This window comes from Centroberyx affinis, unplaced genomic scaffold, assembly GCF_046629955.1.
Source record: "Centroberyx affinis isolate AG114_WGS23_722 - 3 ecotype Tasmania unplaced genomic scaffold, CSIRO-AGI_Caff_v1 ptg001673l_1, whole genome shotgun sequence".
Taxonomy (NCBI): Eukaryota; Metazoa; Chordata; class Actinopteri; order Beryciformes; family Berycidae; genus Centroberyx; species Centroberyx affinis.
The window spans coordinates 20,574-39,396 of NW_027280094.1; the positions used below are offsets into that span (position 1 = coordinate 20,574).

An 18,823-nucleotide genomic window follows, 5' to 3' on the forward strand; every position below is an offset into this window, starting at 1 on the left:
GCTCAGATATTGAGCTACTGACTGTTACACAACCTCATGCAAACCCTTGAAATTAGCTAGATTTCATCTTTAGTTACGGTAAAACACTTCCTATACAAATGAAAAGGAAGAAAGGTTCTATGCAAATGCAGCTACTATTTTTAGTAGTAGGAGGAGTAATAGTATTCCTCAAGCTATTATTATATATCACTTTGTATATATTCCACTGGCTCATTTTGTCTCCACAATTTCATCTTAATTTTATTTTGTTGATTGCTTGTCCAGTGTCATATTTTATTGTCTGTGTTACTGAATATTGATGTGTGTGATAATTACACTTTAGCATAATAACTACCCATGAACTTATATTTAACTGCTTCATATACCACTATTGTACATAACAGAGGGAAGGAAAATAGCTAACAGAAATACAAAAGGATTCGGAAAACCATCTTTTATGGTGCAAAATAGGATAAAGACCTGCTTGCATCTAACAATTATCTCCCCAAAAAGACTATTTGTCCTCTAACTTTTTGTTACCTGTGTATCCCTGTGTATACTCTACTAAAGCCTCTATTATCAATCAATAATCAATAAAAAAAAAAAGATCATAAAATAGGACAATAACTAAGACAGCTCCAGTCACAGCACACGCAAGTGTAGTGGTAGTTTTTAAGCCACACATACAGCACTTTCATGGCAGCACACACTCCTCCCTTATTCATTAGCCAATTAGTAAATAGCCTTTTCTCTCCATATATTTAGTCCATATATTTACACTATTTATTAAACATCTTTGGTCCTATTCATTAGCTGATGGTAAATAGCCTCGTCTGGAATAGAGAGTAATTTATTACACTAATCAGCAGCTATCCCCGCCAATTAATGAAGTCATATATGCGTGTGATGCATATAGACAGAAACAGGCAGGCAAAACATGCTCAATGGACAAACAGAAACCAGGCTGGAAGGTACAGAGATAGTAAGACAGGCTGTGGCTTCCACTGCTTTTCTAACAACTTCTCAAGCCCATTAGGACAAACACACATTCTGTCACACACACCATCCATCCATCCACCCATTTCCTAGCTGCTTATCCCGGTTTGGGTTGCGGTGCCAACACACATCTATGTTACACAAATACATCCTTTCCCACTACTGTTTTGTAATGTGACACTTGTTACAAGACATGTCAATTGCAACATGATATATAACATGATTTGAATGCATTTCTGCTCATCTCTGACAGCAGCTCTAAGAAACAGTAATGGAGCCAAAGTCAGTTGGCCATTACTGTTCTTACCTAAGTACTGTCCTACTTTTCTCATCTACTCAAACTCCCAAAAGTTGCATAATTGATGTTTAACATGGTTTTTTACACTATAGAAAAGGGATGAGAGTGAACAAACACTTTCAAGCAGCTCCAGCTACTCTTTCAAAGTTTATTCAAGCAGCTGAGCCAATATTGATACGCCTTCTCAGAGTATTTGCTCCCAAAAACTCATTAGCACCTTGTGAAGTAAAGTAAAATTAAATGTAGTGTGTATTTGCAGTATAGATGTATTCTCAGGTGAATACCCTTACTTTATTTTGTAATCTCTTTGCTAATCTATGGATTACAACTGCAGATACAGTACACTGCTGACTGCTCTCTCATCTTGCCTGAAAAAGGCTTAATCAAAGAATCAAGTTTGCCTAAATACAGAAATGTGAAGACAATTGTCCAGCAGTGAAATGTTTATTTCAAGCTTCAAAAACCTCTACAGTAAAAAAAAATTACCAGTACATGTCTCTTTTCTTCAATGTTCCTCAGCATCATAATCTGTAGCAGTCTTTACCTACACTAATTTGCACATCAACAATTTAAAATGTATCAAAATCTAAAAATTCCCAGTCATCTGAAAAACAAGGCAATTAAACACTGTACATTTCTTGCTTTACAATACTTTTTTAAAACAGTTTCCATAGTTATTTTGAAAACATATAGTGGCATTATTGTAGATTTTCAGTCGATGACAATGACAGATCAAAAACAGCAAATGGTATCTGTATTAAATGCAAAAAGAATATGAAATTAGCAACAATAAAGACCTTCTGATATCACAGCAAGACAAAAATAAATGTCTTTACCTCTGAAAATATACTGTTTGAATCCTCAATGAAACTTAAGGAAATCGGTATTCTGGGGTGGATCAAGACATCAATGTGGCTAATGTAGCACCCACTTGTATATAAAACTAGCATCGAACTTAAGTAATAGTAATATGCACTGATACTGATGAGCAGTAAAATATGACATTTTAAAAAATAGCTTGAACAGGTCACCAATCATTCAGAAAGCCACAATATCCTATTATTTATCCAGTTCCAATTGTTGGCTTGAATTGAATAAATATTAAGAGTCACATTTCTATGTTAAATGCCATGCAAAAGCTGTCGAAAAAAAGAGTAAAATTCAAATGTTGTCTCTCTTAAAAAATAATTAAAGGTTGCCGGTGAGGGCTGAGTCCATGAGGTCATCGTCTTCATTTCGCATATACACCGGACTAGGCCGGGATGGCCGCTCTGAGCCCAGCATGGACAGAGATGAATCAGAGGCTGAGATGGGTGACCGTGACCAACTGTCCGCTTTCATGGGATGCGAGGATGGACCCATGGACATAGACGACTTCTTTTTTTCTTTCTCCCTGTCCCGCTCTCTGTCTCTGTCCCTCTCCCGCTCCCTCTCTTTCTGCTTCTTTTTCTCCTTCTTGTGTTTCTTGTGCTTCTCCCCCGAGCTGAGGGGGATGGAGCTCATGTAGTCCTGGGGGGGCAAGGGGCGCATGGTCTGATCGTCGTCTGAGCTGGGACTGTTCTGGTGGGACTTCTCGGCTACCGAGCTGCTGCCCGACTCGCTCTCGCTGTCGTGGTTGAGCGGGGTATATCCTGGCGAGCGGCTATGACTAGGGGAGGAGCGGTCATGTTTGGGGGTAGAGCCGCTGAAGAGGGGGGATGCTTTGAGGCTGGAAAGCTGGGGACGCATGGACTCGCCAGACCCTTCCCCAGCTTTCTGGTGGGTCACTTTGGCCTTGATGCTGGGTGAGCCGCCATCTGGTTTGCTGATGATGATTTTAGCCAGACCAGTCCCGCTCACCCCTCCCGTTTTTGGGTCCATCAGCTTCTTATCCCCACTGTTGCCCCCTGAAACGGACACTTTGGCTTTGGCCTCTTTATCAGACTTCTCCCGCTTATACTCCCCACTTTGGGAGGACATGGCATGCTTGGAAGGGCCCATGTTAGGGGGTCCACTGCTAGGTACATTTCCAGGACCGGCACCAGGACCGGACCCACCGCCACCAGGTCCCCCTACTGGTGGCCCGACCTCACAACCATCCTCCCCCACTCCTCCTACGCTCTTCAGCTTATCTATGACTGCTGTAAGAGAGGGTTTCTTATTCCGGCTGGGAGACTTGCCTTTGGCGTTGGGGTTGTTTGCATTGTTCTGACTAGCCCCTCCACCACCACCACTTCCCCCTCCGCCGCCACTTCCTCCTCCTCCCCCTCCACCACCACCTCCACTTCCTCCTCCTGACCCCCCTCCTCCTCCACTTCCTCCTCCACCACCACCGTACTGAGACTGGGAGCCTCCTGAAAAGGCCATGGAACCAGAGGAAGAGGAGGAGCTGGAGGATGAGGAGGATGATGCAGAACCAGAGGAACTGCTACCCATTGGCTTCTGGGAGCCCATCCCCCCGCCAGAAGAAGACTTGGACCCTCCCGAACTGCCACCTCCTGAGCCCATAGGGGATTTAGCCTTGGAGGAGGGAGGGGTTCCTGGAACCTGGGACTGCTGCATTTTCATAGGGGAGGACAACTTGTCACCAGAGCTACCAGAGCGGGAGTGAGAAGGGGAGATGTTGGGCTTGATGCTGGGATTCATAAGTGACCCAGGTGGCTTGCCCCCCTGAGGCTTGATTTTATTACCACTTCCAATTCCACCACCACTGCCTCCTGGTCCAGACAGTCCATGTTTGGTGATGGGGGAAGACCCTGGTTTGCCAACACCCATTCCCTGAGAGGAACCTTTAGACTGAGATGGTCCACCCCCAACCCCTACTCCCACACTGCCTGGCTTGGAGCTGTTGCCCTGTGTCATGGAGCCTTCCTTGGTCTTGATCTTCCCAGAAGAAGAGGAGGAGTGAGAATGGTGGCTTTTGCTGCTGCTGGTTCCCCCTGTCCCCCCTGTGCTGCTAGTGGCTGAACTACTGGAGGTGTACCCCCCATGGGATGAGGTTTTCCCCCCAGATAGGGTCCCTTTTGGGATCTGAATTGTAATTTTGGGAATGGGAGGGGTCGCACCACCGGGAGGAGTTTGCGAGCGTCCTGAACTACCAGGAGACTTGGAGCCCCCTCCACTCATGCTTCCTCCAGAGCCCGAGCCACCACTAGGTGGGGTGTACGGGCGTCCCCCTGAGCTGTGAGAGGGAGACTTCCCATCAGGGTCCAGCTTCTTGCGTTTGGGGGGCTTTTCTTTGGACTTTCCCTCACTAGATGGGGTCCTGCTGCGTTTTACTTGTTTGCCCTCTGTCGAGCTGCTGCCACCCATTCCCATCCCTGAGCTGCTCCCTCCACTGCCCCCATTCTCATCCTTCGGCCTCATGAGCCCCTGCTGTTGCTGTTTCACTTTGGCCTCTGCACTTTTAAAGTCACTGCCTGTCCCTCCCAGGCCCATCATGAGAGGGCTCTGTCCACCCCCTCCGTGGGATGAGTGTGCATCCCCCAAATCAGGAGCTTGCCCCAAAAGCGGCTTTCCCCCGCCACTGCTGCCTCCGAAAACTATCCCCATGTCAAAAGGGTCTTTCAGCGAGGGTTCTGGGGTGCTCTGCCCATGCGGTGTGGGATTCTGAGGTGTTCCTGATGGGGTGTTCTGCTGGCTGCTCCCACCAAAACCCTTGACCAGGTCCATGTCTCCGTCAGCACTTGGCGAGCTGTCATCAAAGTAGCCCTGGGAGAAGCCATGGCCTGAGGTTAGCAGATCAGGATTGAAGTCAGCAGCATCGGTGAAAAAGTTGGTGGAGGAAGAATCGCTGGTGGGTGTGGCGGCGGTGGCAGCTGCCTCAGCAATCAGGTCGGCGGCGTCTGTGAAGGGATTCTCATTGCTGTTGGTATTGAAAATGTCTGCTGAGTCAAACACTGCACTGCCCTGGCCCGAGCTGGAGGAGTCACGGATGGGGGTACCTAGGGGGCCTCCATCCTCCCCACCACTGCCCATGTGGTGCTGCCCGTGGCCTCCACTGCTACCTTTACCCGTCTGCTCGGGCAAATCTGACAAGATTTCCGTGATATCCGCTCCGATGCTATCAGAGCTAGAGAGGCGAACCATCCGAGGCGGTAGAGGAGCCTGCTGCTGTTGCTGTGACTGGACATGAGATTGTGAATGATAAGGCACACCGGGGCCTGAGGGCGGGGTCCCACATTGGCTAGGTGCTGGGGTGATGCTATGAGGCGTGTCTAAGCCATCTCCGGGCAGATTGACATCAAAGATAGGATTTTGGGAGGCGTCGACATCCATAGAGAAGAGTTCGCGGTGGAAATCATCCTCGTGCGTGGCTTGGTGCTGGTGGTGGTGTTGCTGCATGGAAGACTGCTGTGTTTTCATTCCTATCCCACCACCTCCACTACCACCAGCAGCACCGGGCATCACGCCACCCTTTTCTGTCCCCCGTGGGCGTTTTTTCTTCCCTTTTGTACCACTTCCAGGGCAGGTCCCACCCATACCCTCTGTACGTGGGGAGCCAGATGACGAATTCTGCCTCTCTAATGGACTGGAACCATACAGTGCAGCAAAATCTTGAGTGGGGTTGTCTTTCAACAAGTTCATCAACATGGGATGATTCTTGGTGTTGCTGGCAGGGGAGGAAGTTGGGGGTGGGGTTTGGTGGGGTTGTGGTGGTGCGTTCTGGGAACTGGGACTGGAACCTACACTTCCAGTTATCTGTAACAGACTGGTTAGGATGGGATTTTGGGTGACTTTGCTGTAATCGTCAGAGTGGCTTTGACCTTGCTGTTGTTGCTGATGTTGTTGTTGCATCTGTTGCTGCCCAGTCACCCCGCCTTGGGTTACGCAATCTCCTCCTTGGGCTTGACCACGGTTTATCCCGAACAAAGAGGTGATGGGACCTGTAAAATTGGGCCCCCCTTGGGGCCCTCCTCCAGTAGGTGTGTTGCCCCCTGTGAGCCCAGGCAGGCCCATAGGGTTGGTTCCATCACCTGGGGCCATGGTGTAGCTGGGACTACCAGAAGGTGGCAGGTTATTCTTCACCATGATCTCCACTGTCTCTGCAATGAGCGAGAGGGCCGGCGTGTCTGCCTGGATGGTCTCCGCTTTTCTCCGGATGGCCCGCATGGTCACAGGGATGGACATGCATCTGAGGAATGGAGGGAATGATTACCTACAATGTTAATGGAAAACATAACGTCCACATTTATCCATTAAGCAGAAATAAACTCACCTCTGGACCACTTTGGTGATGAAATCATCAGTGCAGATCAGAGCATCTGACAGTCCCTTATATAGCTTGCAGGCCACCTGTCTGGAGTCGATCACCTCCATTACCACTGGAGGAGCAGGTTAGAAAGGATAGTGGACTCAGGTTAGCATCGGACTGACAGCAATATACAAACGGTTACGTCGATGCAGATTTCTGTATGTTTCACACTGTGAAATCACTAAAAAGTAATAGAGTAACAATATTTTCAATTAAAAACTACAAGTGCTAGATGATAGCTGGAGTAATGGGAGCTTGCAGAAGTGTGTGCTCACCACAGACTAATGACTCGTTGACAGGGTGCTGGAAGGAGACGCTGAAGCTGGAGTCTGTAAGCGGGCATACCTCAAACTGCAGTAGGCCTGCACTGTCTAAGGGAACAATAGCAAAGACACAACAATGGTCAATTTCACTTTAATACACAAAACTATATATTCAACACCAAAGTCAGAATTAAAACTCAGTGATCATCTGAGACACTTCTGTGCTGAGTGGGTTTGGAATAAACAAAAATCAACAAGTCCATGTTGTTTGAGTGGGACGAGATCAATCAACTAACAACTGATTAATTCTACCAAATAAATCAGTGGTCTGCTACTCACCTTCTTTGATGGAGGTGCGTTTCACACAACTGCCAATCAGGGTGTTGTAGGCTGCCTGGTGCCGGATGATATCAAGCAGGGCTGGCACCTGGGCCGGGTGGCGGAAAGGGATCTTGGACACCAGGGCCCCTTGGAGGGAGCGACCGTCCTGCACCGGGGCATCACCGTTCAGGAAGTAACAGTGCTGCTGGTCTGGCAACAACTAAGAGAGCAGAGAAAAGGTGCATTAAGTCTGGTTTTCTGCACACAAACAATGACCAACGTGGGCTCAGATAGGATAAACTGTTTAAGTGTGATTGAGTGAGAAGACCAAAAGATTTCCATTTACAAACTACAGGCAATGAAAATTACAGTCCAATTTAATTCATAGGGCATATACAGTATATGGCCTATGTAAAAGTCTTTCATTATCAAAGCAGTACCATCCAAAATTTCTTTTGCAGAATGACAACAAGAAATGACCTTTCACTAATTTTCAGCCTGTTTCACAAACATGTGGATGAGGAAGATTTGGTGAAACAAAAATGGTATGAACGACAAGAAAGGCAGTCTACCCTGTCGTGAAAGTATTCCTGGAGTGAAATTATAATAATAATGGTAAAAGGATAATAATTATTAATAACCTTACATTTACTTACAATGAGTGCAAAATAGATTAAGTTTAAATTCCTAGCTCACCAAAAGTACAAACAACCCAAACAGCCCTTACAATGTTCCTGTGACCATAGAACAATTATGTAAGATTTAAGTACTAGAAAAAGAAACAGAATAAGAGTTAAGAGGAGAGAAGAAATTTACAGTATATTCATATTGTATTAATATTAAATATAAATGTTATGCGAGGACATGCAGGCATTATGTGCATCTACTCACAGAGTAGAAGTGCATGTTGTGTGAGGGCTGGGGCGGGGGGCTCCCCTCCTCCAGGAGCTGAAGTTGGCTGTGGACGATGAGCTGGTAGAGAGGAGACAAGCTGGGGGAGCTCTCAAACACTGGGATCCCTAGGGGAGAAAAAGTGGAAAGAGGTAACACACACAAACAAATCGCCGCCACCGCCAAGTGTGAATGTTACAGTACACAGCCTCTACCATCTTTAAGCACATCTTTAAAACTTGAAAATACAATACTTTCATGAGATTAGAAAACATCACCTATCTAAAAAAAATAAATAATAATAATCGTATGGTTCTCTGTCTAACTAACTGCTTCAATTACTGAAGTCATTGAAACCCACCAGTAGCACTGCCCAGCCTCTGAATAAAAGAGAGTGAGAAGGGCATGGGGCGGTTCATCTTGAGGAAAAAACAAGCAGGCAGGTCCACACAGTTGGAGTTGGTCACTGAGGAAAAGGAGGGTGTCCTGAAACACACAGAGCATAAAAACATCAGCAGTCTGTCCTTATATAAAGCCTCTGGAAATTATCCTGGTAAAAAAACCCCAGTATACTTTCATATAACAGTACAATTTAATAAAGTCTAGTAATTTTAGTGATCTGGCAATTTAAGGATATTCTACTATTGCACTCATTGTAAAACCATCAGCTAAGTGCTTATAATGTAAATATATTTTCACTTTTCTTCCTTCTTGTGAGGAGTGACGTAGGCTGTCTTACCCCTTGTTGTCCACCGGGTGGGATCCAGTGATGAGCGGAGCAATGGGGAGCTTGTAGACCGAGGTGGTTCCTTCGACTGTCACAGACACACCGACACCCAGTGAGCGAGGCACTGCAAAGACCATGTCAAGGTGAGAAATAGAGAAAGAATAGGGAGGGGGGACATACAGGCATTATGAGGGTTTATAATTTTTAGGAAATCATTTGGTTGGTGCCTGGTGTAACTGAGCATTCTGATCTTTATTATGTACACATAGTTCACCCACTTGCTTCATGCACTCACCATTTGTGTCTGTTAAGTTGAGCTGTGAGCCCGTTCCCTCCTCAAATATGTCATATGGGGACACGTAACACTGAAGAGAAACAAGATGGCCGCCACTCCTGGCTGTCAGCAGGCCCACGCTCCCGTGAAGAATGGTCTCCACAGTATTAGCATTGGTTGCTAACCTAAAAAACACATACCAACCAAAACAAAATAATGGATGACAGGACTAGCCTATTTGGCATATATGGTAAGTTGGAGGTGGTGGAGGAGTCAGAAGTGGGGGGTATACACCTCACAGCAGGGCTCATTCAACTCATTCTATATGAAGAGATATAATATAAAACAGTATTGAATTGAATGAGTTTTGTGAACTGACCTAAACATGTGCATCATCTTGGTTAGATCAAGCTCCAGAGACTGCAGTGCTAGGTACATCTTGGTTTTCAGCTTACTGGAACACAGAAATGTAGTGAGATAGTGAGATTAGATATAACTGGCACAAAAACAACAAGATTCTAAAAGAGACATTAGTCCACTGTGCAGCCTTCTATGGATGCACTGATATCACCTTTTCACTGCCAATTCGGATTTCAAACACTAAACTTTAACTACAGCCTTATAGCCAAGTACAAATTCAATCTATTACTTTATGAAAATATATTCACATTTGGAGAACTCTACATCTAAGTAACTGAGATATATGTAATTTCTGATGTGAATTTTATCATATCTTAGTGTTGAGGAAATCTTCTCACTGACAACTGATTTCAGGCTGCCATCAAACTGACATCCTTGTAGCCTACTTACTTGTCTCCAGGGAGCTTGTACAGGTTGACCAGTCCCTTCAGATGTTTGGAGAACTCTTCAAAGTTCTTCTCCCTGATGAGAAGCAGGAAGAGAGGCGGTTTAGACAGCTGTCACATAAATGAAAGTATTTTGCACAGGTGTCTGAATCATTCCACTGAAACCCTATACTGTATTCCATACCATACATTATATGGGATCGTAGAATAGTGTGTGCAGTTTTCTCTCACCTTAGGTGCTGAATCAGCTCAGGACAGCTCTGTGACCAACAAATTAAGAAAAGAATGAAACAGAACATTTTGATGGCAACAAATACGGTTGTAAAAGAAACAGCAGAAATTCAAGGACAATACAGGGTTTCAACATGTTTATGAGGGGGTCAACAAAAAATCTCTAGCAACCTTGCTGCTCCACCAAGGTGCATGAATCAATAAGAACCTAGGAATGAGAAGAACTCAGCTACTCTTGGGGAACAATTTAGAGTTACAAAATTACATGTATAGTTGACAATAAATGTATTCAATGGCATCCAAAATGGCCACTTCAGAGCCAATAGACAAATCAGATGCCTGTATTTAAAAAAAAAAAAAAAAAATCACTACCACTTGGTGTAGGAGGCATCATCAAGTTCAACCCTTTAAGGACATATAATTCCCTCTCACGGTCAAGAACAAATGTCAAATTGTTCCAAGCGTAACTGAAATCCTTTCATTGGTATACAGATAATGCTATTTGTGGGCTACATGCAAGCATTTTTAATCTGGCCAAATGTCCCAAAGTTGTGGAGCCATATGGAAGTTATACTGACCGCAGGGTTTTCTCCATGATGAGCCACCTTGACGTCCACTAGCTGGCCAGCGGTGTCCAGCTGCACCTCCACATAGAACATGTCAGACGTGATATAGCACTCTGTCCCTGATGGACTGAGGTGGGAGCCCAGCCTGGCACAGACAAGAAGAACACAAACAGACAGACAGACAGAGAGAGACAGAGAGAGAAAGAGAGAGAGAGAGAGAGAGAGAGAGAGAGAGGGAAAGAGAAATCACATTCATTTTCCCTGTATCAGTTCTGTGTTGTGTTAATATCTGCTGATCACGATCCTGTTTCAATAGGGTGCATTTAAAAATGGTTAATTGGCAAATTTTCTTCAGCATCAGTATACTGAAAATGCCAAGATGTTTAACTGTTTTCCATGTTGGTTGAGTACACATTGGATAAATACTTAATGGAAAATAGCATAGTTAAAACCTGACAGCTCATAGGAAATTCCCATGTACAAGGCTTCAGTGTGAATTGACTCCTACACAGATCAGGATCAGCATAAAATAACATTCCCTGATCTGTGTGTGACAAGGGTATTAGACTACACCGACACAGCACTTGCACTTAGACTTGCCCAATTTCTGACCTCACCCTTTGAACACCAATGAATAGGCAAATAGGACAGCTGACACTCCTAGCTTAAAACAGCCTACTCAACAGTGCAGGAACCACATTATGGAATATCTTTTGCCCCTATTCTTAGATGAATTTAGAGAAAACCTATCATCTTCCACCAGAAAAATACAAATCACTACTTTCTCTACTCTAATCTAGGTTTAGATTCTGAATCAGAGATATACTGGGGAGAGAGCCAGAGAGAGGATGAGAGCACATATGAGCAGAGGGGAGAGAACTCACAAGTTTTGTCGAGCGATGGACTCTAGACGATCTGTCATGGAGGGCAGAGATGACACTGAACAGGCGAGGCAGACAAGAAGAGGAAACAAAAAAACAACAACATGTAATTGGACTCTGACAGCGATTAATATGTGGCCCAGTTCTACTACACTCCATAGAAACAACATGCCTGCCATTCAAAAGCAAAGAAATATTTCAAGTGATGTGTGCTGCCTTAAATTAACAATCTGTCTGAAATCTCCACAGTATGTCAAAAGGAACACCTTGACACTTTGATTTTTAGTCAGTCCCAAACAAAGCTTGTCAGTGCCATTGGCATTTTTCAATAAAACCAACAGCTTTAATACCTACTCAGTAGTGTGAGTAAGGAATGTTGACTCGAATGCTGACTGGAATGCTGAGCAGTAAATTTAAGTCCCAATACAGTTTATTTCCCCCCCCAATTTGCTTAGTGATGGAAAATAACACGCTGTAATGGAAAATGTCAAGGCATCCTTTTAATGTAGTCAGCGTGGGATGCTCCATCTGCACCCTGCTCTCCCTTGTGCCTCTGTCCTGCGAGTTGGCAGTCTCACCTTTCAGCGCTCTCTGCAGGGTTTCCAGGCAGGTGAGCAGGAGCTGGTGGCCTGCAGCATTCATCACACCGCGTTTCTCCTGGGACACATTGTGAAGAAAATAGGGAGTAAGAGGATAGTTGAGGAAATGCACTATCAGCAGGGTTCAATGTTAAGAATTTTTTCCACTTGCCTGATCGGACCAGTAGGTCACAGTTGTACTTGCTCTTAGTATATTTTCCCCGGCCCAGCAGGGCAAATATGATAATAACCACTTCATTCATACATTTAAGTCATTTATTGCTATAAATTTAGGATACTGACAGGTCATAATATACAGCAGCAAAATGACCAAAACATAAACAACAAAAACATAAATAATTGACTGAATAAATTTGAATTTTTTAACAGCTCTGTAAAATTCTAAGGTATAAATTGGCCCTTGTCGCACTGCATTATATTCATGGAGCCACTAGAACCAACTAATAGAAGCTTTTCTGTAAATGTAACCAGCTGTAACAGGAAAAAATAAAAATAAGTGGAAAGAAGTGGAAATTCATGAGGCTGGTGAGGCTCTCATCCATCTTGCCAGGACACTAATGGGACCTGATAAGGGTTTGTCAAGTAGCCTTTGCCAACATACAACCTAGGCGCTACTGGCTCATCATGGGTATTGAGTGTGTGTTCTCTGTAATTATCAGTGCCTTTAAAAATGTGCCAGCTTGATCCACCTTACTCAGAAATCATCTACAAAAGGTACAGAACATATTCATCATTTTCAATGTGAGGAAACTGTTGCTTCCATGAGGAAAGAAAAAGCCTTTTACTTGTAGCTTTGTCTTACTTGCTGCCATGTCCACTCCACACAACTCTCTGACTAAAGGCTAAATTATACTTCTGCTTCGAATTGCTGCCGTAGCTACGACGCAGGTGCTTACATCAGTGCGATGCATCAGTGATTGTGTGCGCAGACCACCAAAACACTAGACGGCAGTGACGTGCTTTGTTAACATTGAAGTAATAACAGAAGAACTAGTAGTGTTTTTATTCTCTGAAGCTCATGTTCTGGGATATTTCTCACCACAAATTCAGTGACATCTGGTAAACATTATAACTTTGGGATGAGGTGTCCTAAAAATCAAAATATTTGCAGCCCTCCTCAGAGACTGTCTCTTTGAACTTCTCCATGTTGTCTTAGCTATCAACCGGATACAGGTAGGAGGAAATACGAAGTGAGCCAATCACTGTTCTTGCGGTCTTGCATCACCCTACGTGGAGTTACAGTTTTGGAGAGGTGCACGTAAGCTATGGCAGCAGCCTCTGCGGGAGGTTAACGGTTTGATGCAGAAGCATAAATTACCCTTAAGTCTGAGGGGGGATACAATCTGATTGGTCAGAAAAAGCACAACAGAGAGGGGAGTGGGACAGTGACTGACCAATCACCTGTTCCAAGTCCATGTCTTACTGGTTCCACGCAATCAGACAGTCCTTACAGTTGAACCTTGTTATAGGCTTAAAATACTGCTTTGTGAATTCGAACAGACTCTTCTCTGTCAGAGAGGGAGAGGTCTTTGTCTTACCATGGCCTGACGCACCACCTTGCAGGTCTCCTGCCAAGGCCGTGAAGCATTGTGCTTGGCATGGAGCTTCTCCAGCAGAACAGCCATGCGACTCTGCTTCTCTGCTTCTGAAAACATAAGACACACTTTACATTAGACAAAAGCAAAAAATTGTCTAATTTTAAGTCTAATCCACTTATTGCCACAAATGTTATTTAAAGATCTTCCTAGCCTCATAACACCAATACCTTCTCCATCCATTTGCTTTTTAGGAAACACATTTATCTCTAGATAACGTGCAACAACATTTCAACTAATGTAGCAGCAAAGTTGAATGCCCTTGGAAAATCTTGGTGTGAGATGAGCTTACTGGGGCTAAATTCAGTTTTCCCTGCATATTCAACTCAAAGGCAGCCATCTGTACACCTAAATGAAAATGACAACGCCAGCATGTCATGCAAAATATTTACCTTTGCATTTAGCTGCTGAATGGGATTCAGTAATGTCTTTGGTTGCTTGTCATTTTGGTGGTTAAGAATTAAAACTTATTCTATTATTGCACTCATTGTAAATCACTCTGGATAAGAGTGTCAGCTAAATGCTTAAAATGCGAGCAATGTAAACGAAAACCCTTAAACTTTTTAAAGCTGGCAGAGCATACACCCCTCCTATAGGCTACTAGGATCATCATCAAAACCATTATGAAAAAAATAATTTATTATTACTGGCAAAGCTGTTTAACTAAATTGCCTATAAGATTTGGCTGTGCAACGTTTCCTTAACTAATTCTAAAATATCTCTACATAATCACTATAACAACAAAACATGCTTTAAGTGGAGCGATATAGGCCATTCTCTACACTTTGGATAGTACTGCCAGATTATCTGCACTTGTCAAGATTAAAATGCAACAAAAACATAAAGCAGTTATCCAATCAAGTCACACCACATCCCAAAACTAACATTATACATCTGAGCAACAAGCGACGGTGTCAATCAGGTCAAAAAGAATCTCTTGACAAGGAAACAGAGACGTTTTTTCCCTGTCTCTCCGTCATCACCACACATCTGCAGCGTAGCCTATTTGTTAGCCCATATAGGCGCGGTGGTCCAACTTTAGCTTGCTTACTTGGACAACAATACCTAAGTCTATATGCCCAACTTCAAATGCGTAGTGGCAAAGGATCACTTTCAGAGACTTTGTTAATTCTGAGCAGCACAACTAATGTTAGCTAGATGTTAGCTATTTGCTCACTAACAGGTAGCTACCTAACCACAACAACAAACTGCCAATTGCCAACAACTTGTGCTGTGCGAGCTAAAGTTTCACACGTTACGCTTAGTAAGTTATCCAAAGAGATGTGTATTTACAGTAACATCCCATTTGCATTTCAAAACTAGACGAAACAAAGACTTACATTAACGTTAGCTTTGGTTAACTAACGTTAGCTAAGCTACATAGCCGGATAGCTAAGTGTTAGCTTCGTTAGCCTGTCTTGACTTGACGAGCCTGGCCATTACAATAACAAAACGAATTTACAAAAAAATCAAGTCGCATAGCTGAGGTTCTTACCTGTTACCTCTTCGGTTTTGGCCCGATCTCCATGACTTTGGCTCCCTCCTTGCTGAACCGAGATGGTAAGTTCTCTTGCTGGGCTACTGCTCTGCATAGAAACCCCAGACGCCGCCGCCATTTTTGCTTTTCTCCGCCTGGCTCTCCGGGCTTCCGTAGACTATCCTTCGCGCAAAGCGCTGTTGCCGGTGTCGGTGTGTTACACCGACTTTGGTGACCCATCAGATTCTGTGACCTGCCCTGATGTTCTCACTCTAACCTTCTCACTCTAACCCCAACCATCTCACTCCTCATTCCTAAACCTAACCAACCTAACCAACACTGCAGGTCACAGAATCTGATGGGTCACCAAATACGGTAGAACACCGGGTTATACGCGGTTATGTGGCTTCAAATATTGCATATGTAATTATAGTGCGCATAGGGCCAGCCTGCCTGATTTGGGTTGTAAGATATAACTATTTAGCCTATGTGAACAATCTGGGCTGACACTGATTTAAAGAGACACTCGTATGGATAGAGTAGCCTAAATAAGGACACGTTTTTGCTCTGCCACCTTGCATGTTTCACATATAGCCTAATTTCAAAAAGAATTTAATTTATATACTGATCGACATAACTGTAGGGGTAACATGGCTATATCCACTTCTCTTCAAGACCAAACCCGAAATGTCTTGTATTGGTAACCAGTGCATTATGAGAAAAAGAGACAATGGACAGATGAATACTCCAGATGGCGTTCGATCGCCGCAAGTAAATGATTCATGTTTTGCCAAGAGCAACCAGGCGCCAAAATCCAAAGGAAGGTTGAAATAATTTACATGCTCATGCACCTCACCTAATGTTAATGGATCTGAAAAGCTGAACAATGCAGTATCTTGACAGGATGCTTGTTTTTTTCTTCAATTTGTACTCTGTACATCATTGATAAAACAATTACATTGATCATTAGGCAAATAAACAGTGGCTGCATGGAAACATAATGCTATCGAGGTGCCAAAAAATCTCAAACAGCAAAGGCAGCTATGTGCATGCACCGGCAAACACACACACATACATGCACACACACACATGCACACACACACTGCACACACACACACACACGCACATACACACACCTGAGCCTATTGGACAGCTGAGCCTGCGGCGATGAGTGCTCTCTGGGGAGGATTTTCCCACCAACCATTATGACCTGCGTAAGAGAGGGAGCAGAAGTGTGTGCATGAATACATGTGCATTTGTGCATATGCAAAGATATATTTGTGAACATGAGTATACACTCATATGCACACACAAACACACACACACACACACACACACACACACACACACACACACACAGAGGAGATGGCTAGACAGCAATGGAGATGGAGAGGGACCAGATTGGCATCGTCTGAGACAGTAGACAGACCCACAGATAGACATGAGAAAAGAGGGGAGGTGCCGCTATGTAATTGATGTGCCCACCAGGAGCTTTAGCTGGCTGCCTGGCATGGAAGAAGAGGTGGGCACCGCTGCCAAGACAGCAGTAGGAGAAAGGAAAGGGAGGCCCGGGCCTTGGGGAGCACAGTAGTGGGCTGAAACCATGCCCATCAATCAGGGGCTAGTTCACCTTGCCATGCCAAGCGGGACCCCCCTCTGTGCCGAGGGAAGGGGTGGCACAGGGAGTAAGGCTGGCACAGTTGCTAAACCTTCCCTAATCCTCCTAGTGCGTGTATCACTGCCATGTCCGAATGGCATACAGTGCAGTGGGCAGGGCCAGAAGTGAGGTAAAGAAAACGCTATCTTGAAATACGCATCGTTGCATATTTTTCGTACAATGATGTGTAGAATATGAAAAATAAAATGACATATTGAAGATATAATGTATAATTTCATGAAATCTTCCCTAGAAAGGAACTCACTCCCAAAAATGTAGGCTGTAATCTGTGAGGTTATCAAGATACAAAACATAAAGCTGCACTATTAACACTGGAGACTGACTTTGTGGGCTGAAAGAATGTTTGTTTGGATCCAAATTTATTTATTTCATTTTTGGGTGAAGAGCTGAAAAATATATAGACTGAAAAATGTCATGGCTCCCAATAAAAATCACCCTGGATACGGTCACATTGTCCATAAAGTCTGTCTCCCCCTCTTGATATCATCATCAAGACATTGTTGGTGCTGTTGTTTCTAGATTTAGGAAATACTTGTTCATGTCCACAAATCAAGGCTGAACTGTCCAATATCTCTATATTAGCCTATATTAATTCTGTTAGGTGGATTGTCACTTCAAGTATTTGCATAAAAGGGTAGTCTTGTGACAAAATTGTTAACAAGCCACATTAGCACATTTAATTGTATTTTATTTGATATTATTATTTTTTGTTCTATAATATGGATTATTTGAAGGCATTGTTATAGTGTGTAAAGCAATACATTTCTATTTCACTTCTGCTTTAAGTTGCATTGTAATGTAGCCTACATTTCTTATATTTGTAAATTTTTATGCAATTGATGGAGATGAGTATGTAGTAGCTGTATAAACACATGTATCTCATTTCCTCTGCATATTTTTGGTTTGACCACAGGAGACAGAGATGTGTGAACAGCTTGGCAACCTCACTGAGTGCTTTGAAGTAGACTACTCTCAATTTTTTTCACCATCTCTCTTGGTAAACTCTCGTTTTACATGATAGATGTTAATAAAGATATTTGATGCGTGGCTATCAGAGATATCAACGAGACAATGAAAAACAACAAATTTACTACGGTCTGATGGTGGTTTACAAGCATTTTTATTAAGCCGGCTGTCATACAAATGTGCTGAACAAAAGGATAGACAAAGCTCTTTGCTTTCACCTATCATACAAGTTTGAGATCAGTGGGCCTGAAGGCTGGAAACGGTCCAGAAAACAGTGCAGCATTATCAGGACACAGTTTCTGCTTCTCTGGCACCAAGTGCCTTGAAGTGCAAGGGCAGCTGGGAAGACTAGCTGGGAGGGTGGAAGAGGGAGGGAAGAGCAAGAGACAGAGGGAGAGGGAGAGAGAAAGGAGGGGTCGGCCCTATAGGACCATTTGTGATGAGGCTCATTTGCACAACGGCACTTAATTGGCTACAACAATTAATTAATGTGTTGGAAAGTTGGCACAAAAAGTTCATTTAAGAGGGTTTTAATAAGCAATTAGGGAGAAGTAACCAGTGAGGTAGAAGCAACCACAAAAAAAGATGCAAGAGAACTCTGGAAGTATGAGCTCCAGCTATGACTTTTTGGGAATAATGTGTTATATTTGGAAACCAGGATGTGGTTTGCTATTATGAGTAGTTACTGTGCATCCCATTGTGACTACTGATGACATTAAAATACATTATTTTTACCCCATACTTTTACAGCCCCAACTGTTTATGACCCCCCCCCTTCCAAAAAACAGCATTGTCTCTTCTCTCCCCCTCCCACTGTCTGCCTCCCTCTCCCACCCGCCTTCTCTCTCTCTCTCTCTCTCTCTCTCTCTCTCTCTCTCTCTCTCTCTCTCTCTCTCCCTCTCTCACTCTGTGTATGAAATATCGCATGACTAATGAGTGGAGCAGGTTGAAATCCTGGGGAAGATGTCCTTGGAAGACGAATGCATTTTCAGCAGAATAATTAACTTAATTAACAAATTCGCATGCATATTCATCAGCCTAT

The 18,823-nt window shown here is 43.8% G+C and overlaps 1 protein-coding gene across 1 annotated transcript; it reads right to left on the reverse strand.

Moving 5' to 3' along the window:
- Positions 1 to 1,730: 1,730 nt before the first annotated feature.
- LOC139651488 (mediator of RNA polymerase II transcription subunit 1-like) lies at positions 1,731 to 15,255 on the reverse strand. The gene is made up of 17 exons (XM_071528421.1): positions 15,156 to 15,255; positions 13,604 to 13,710; positions 12,045 to 12,123; positions 11,470 to 11,524; positions 10,598 to 10,730; positions 10,020 to 10,048; positions 9,793 to 9,864; positions 9,362 to 9,436; positions 9,004 to 9,167; positions 8,721 to 8,832; positions 8,343 to 8,467; positions 7,982 to 8,109; positions 7,109 to 7,310; positions 6,782 to 6,877; positions 6,471 to 6,576; positions 5,663 to 6,386; positions 1,731 to 5,575 (listed from the first exon to the last, which is right to left on the reverse strand). Exons 1-17 carry the CDS (start codon positions 15,250 to 15,252, stop codon positions 2,462 to 2,464), a joined length of 5,418 nt encoding a protein of 1,805 aa, XP_071384522.1. The 5' UTR covers positions 15,253 to 15,255; the 3' UTR covers positions 1,731 to 2,461.
- Positions 15,256 to 18,823: the final 3,568 nt, after the last annotated feature.

What these genes read in the sequence shown, in the direction of transcription:
- LOC139651488 (XM_071528421.1), bottom strand. Translation starts at nt 15,252, where the DNA reads ATGCAGAGCAGTAGCCCAGCAAGAGAACTTACCATCTCGGTTCAGCAA. An exon ending in GAGCTGATTCAGCACCTAAG is followed by an intron (nt 9,865 to 10,019) that starts GTGAGAGAAAAC and finishes GCTTCTCATCAG; the next exon opens with GGAGAAGAACTTTGAAGAGT. An exon ending in AAGATGATGCACATGTTTAG is followed by an intron (nt 9,168 to 9,361) that starts GTCAGTTCACAA and finishes TGTGTTTTTTAG; the next exon opens with GTTAGCAACCAATGCTAATA.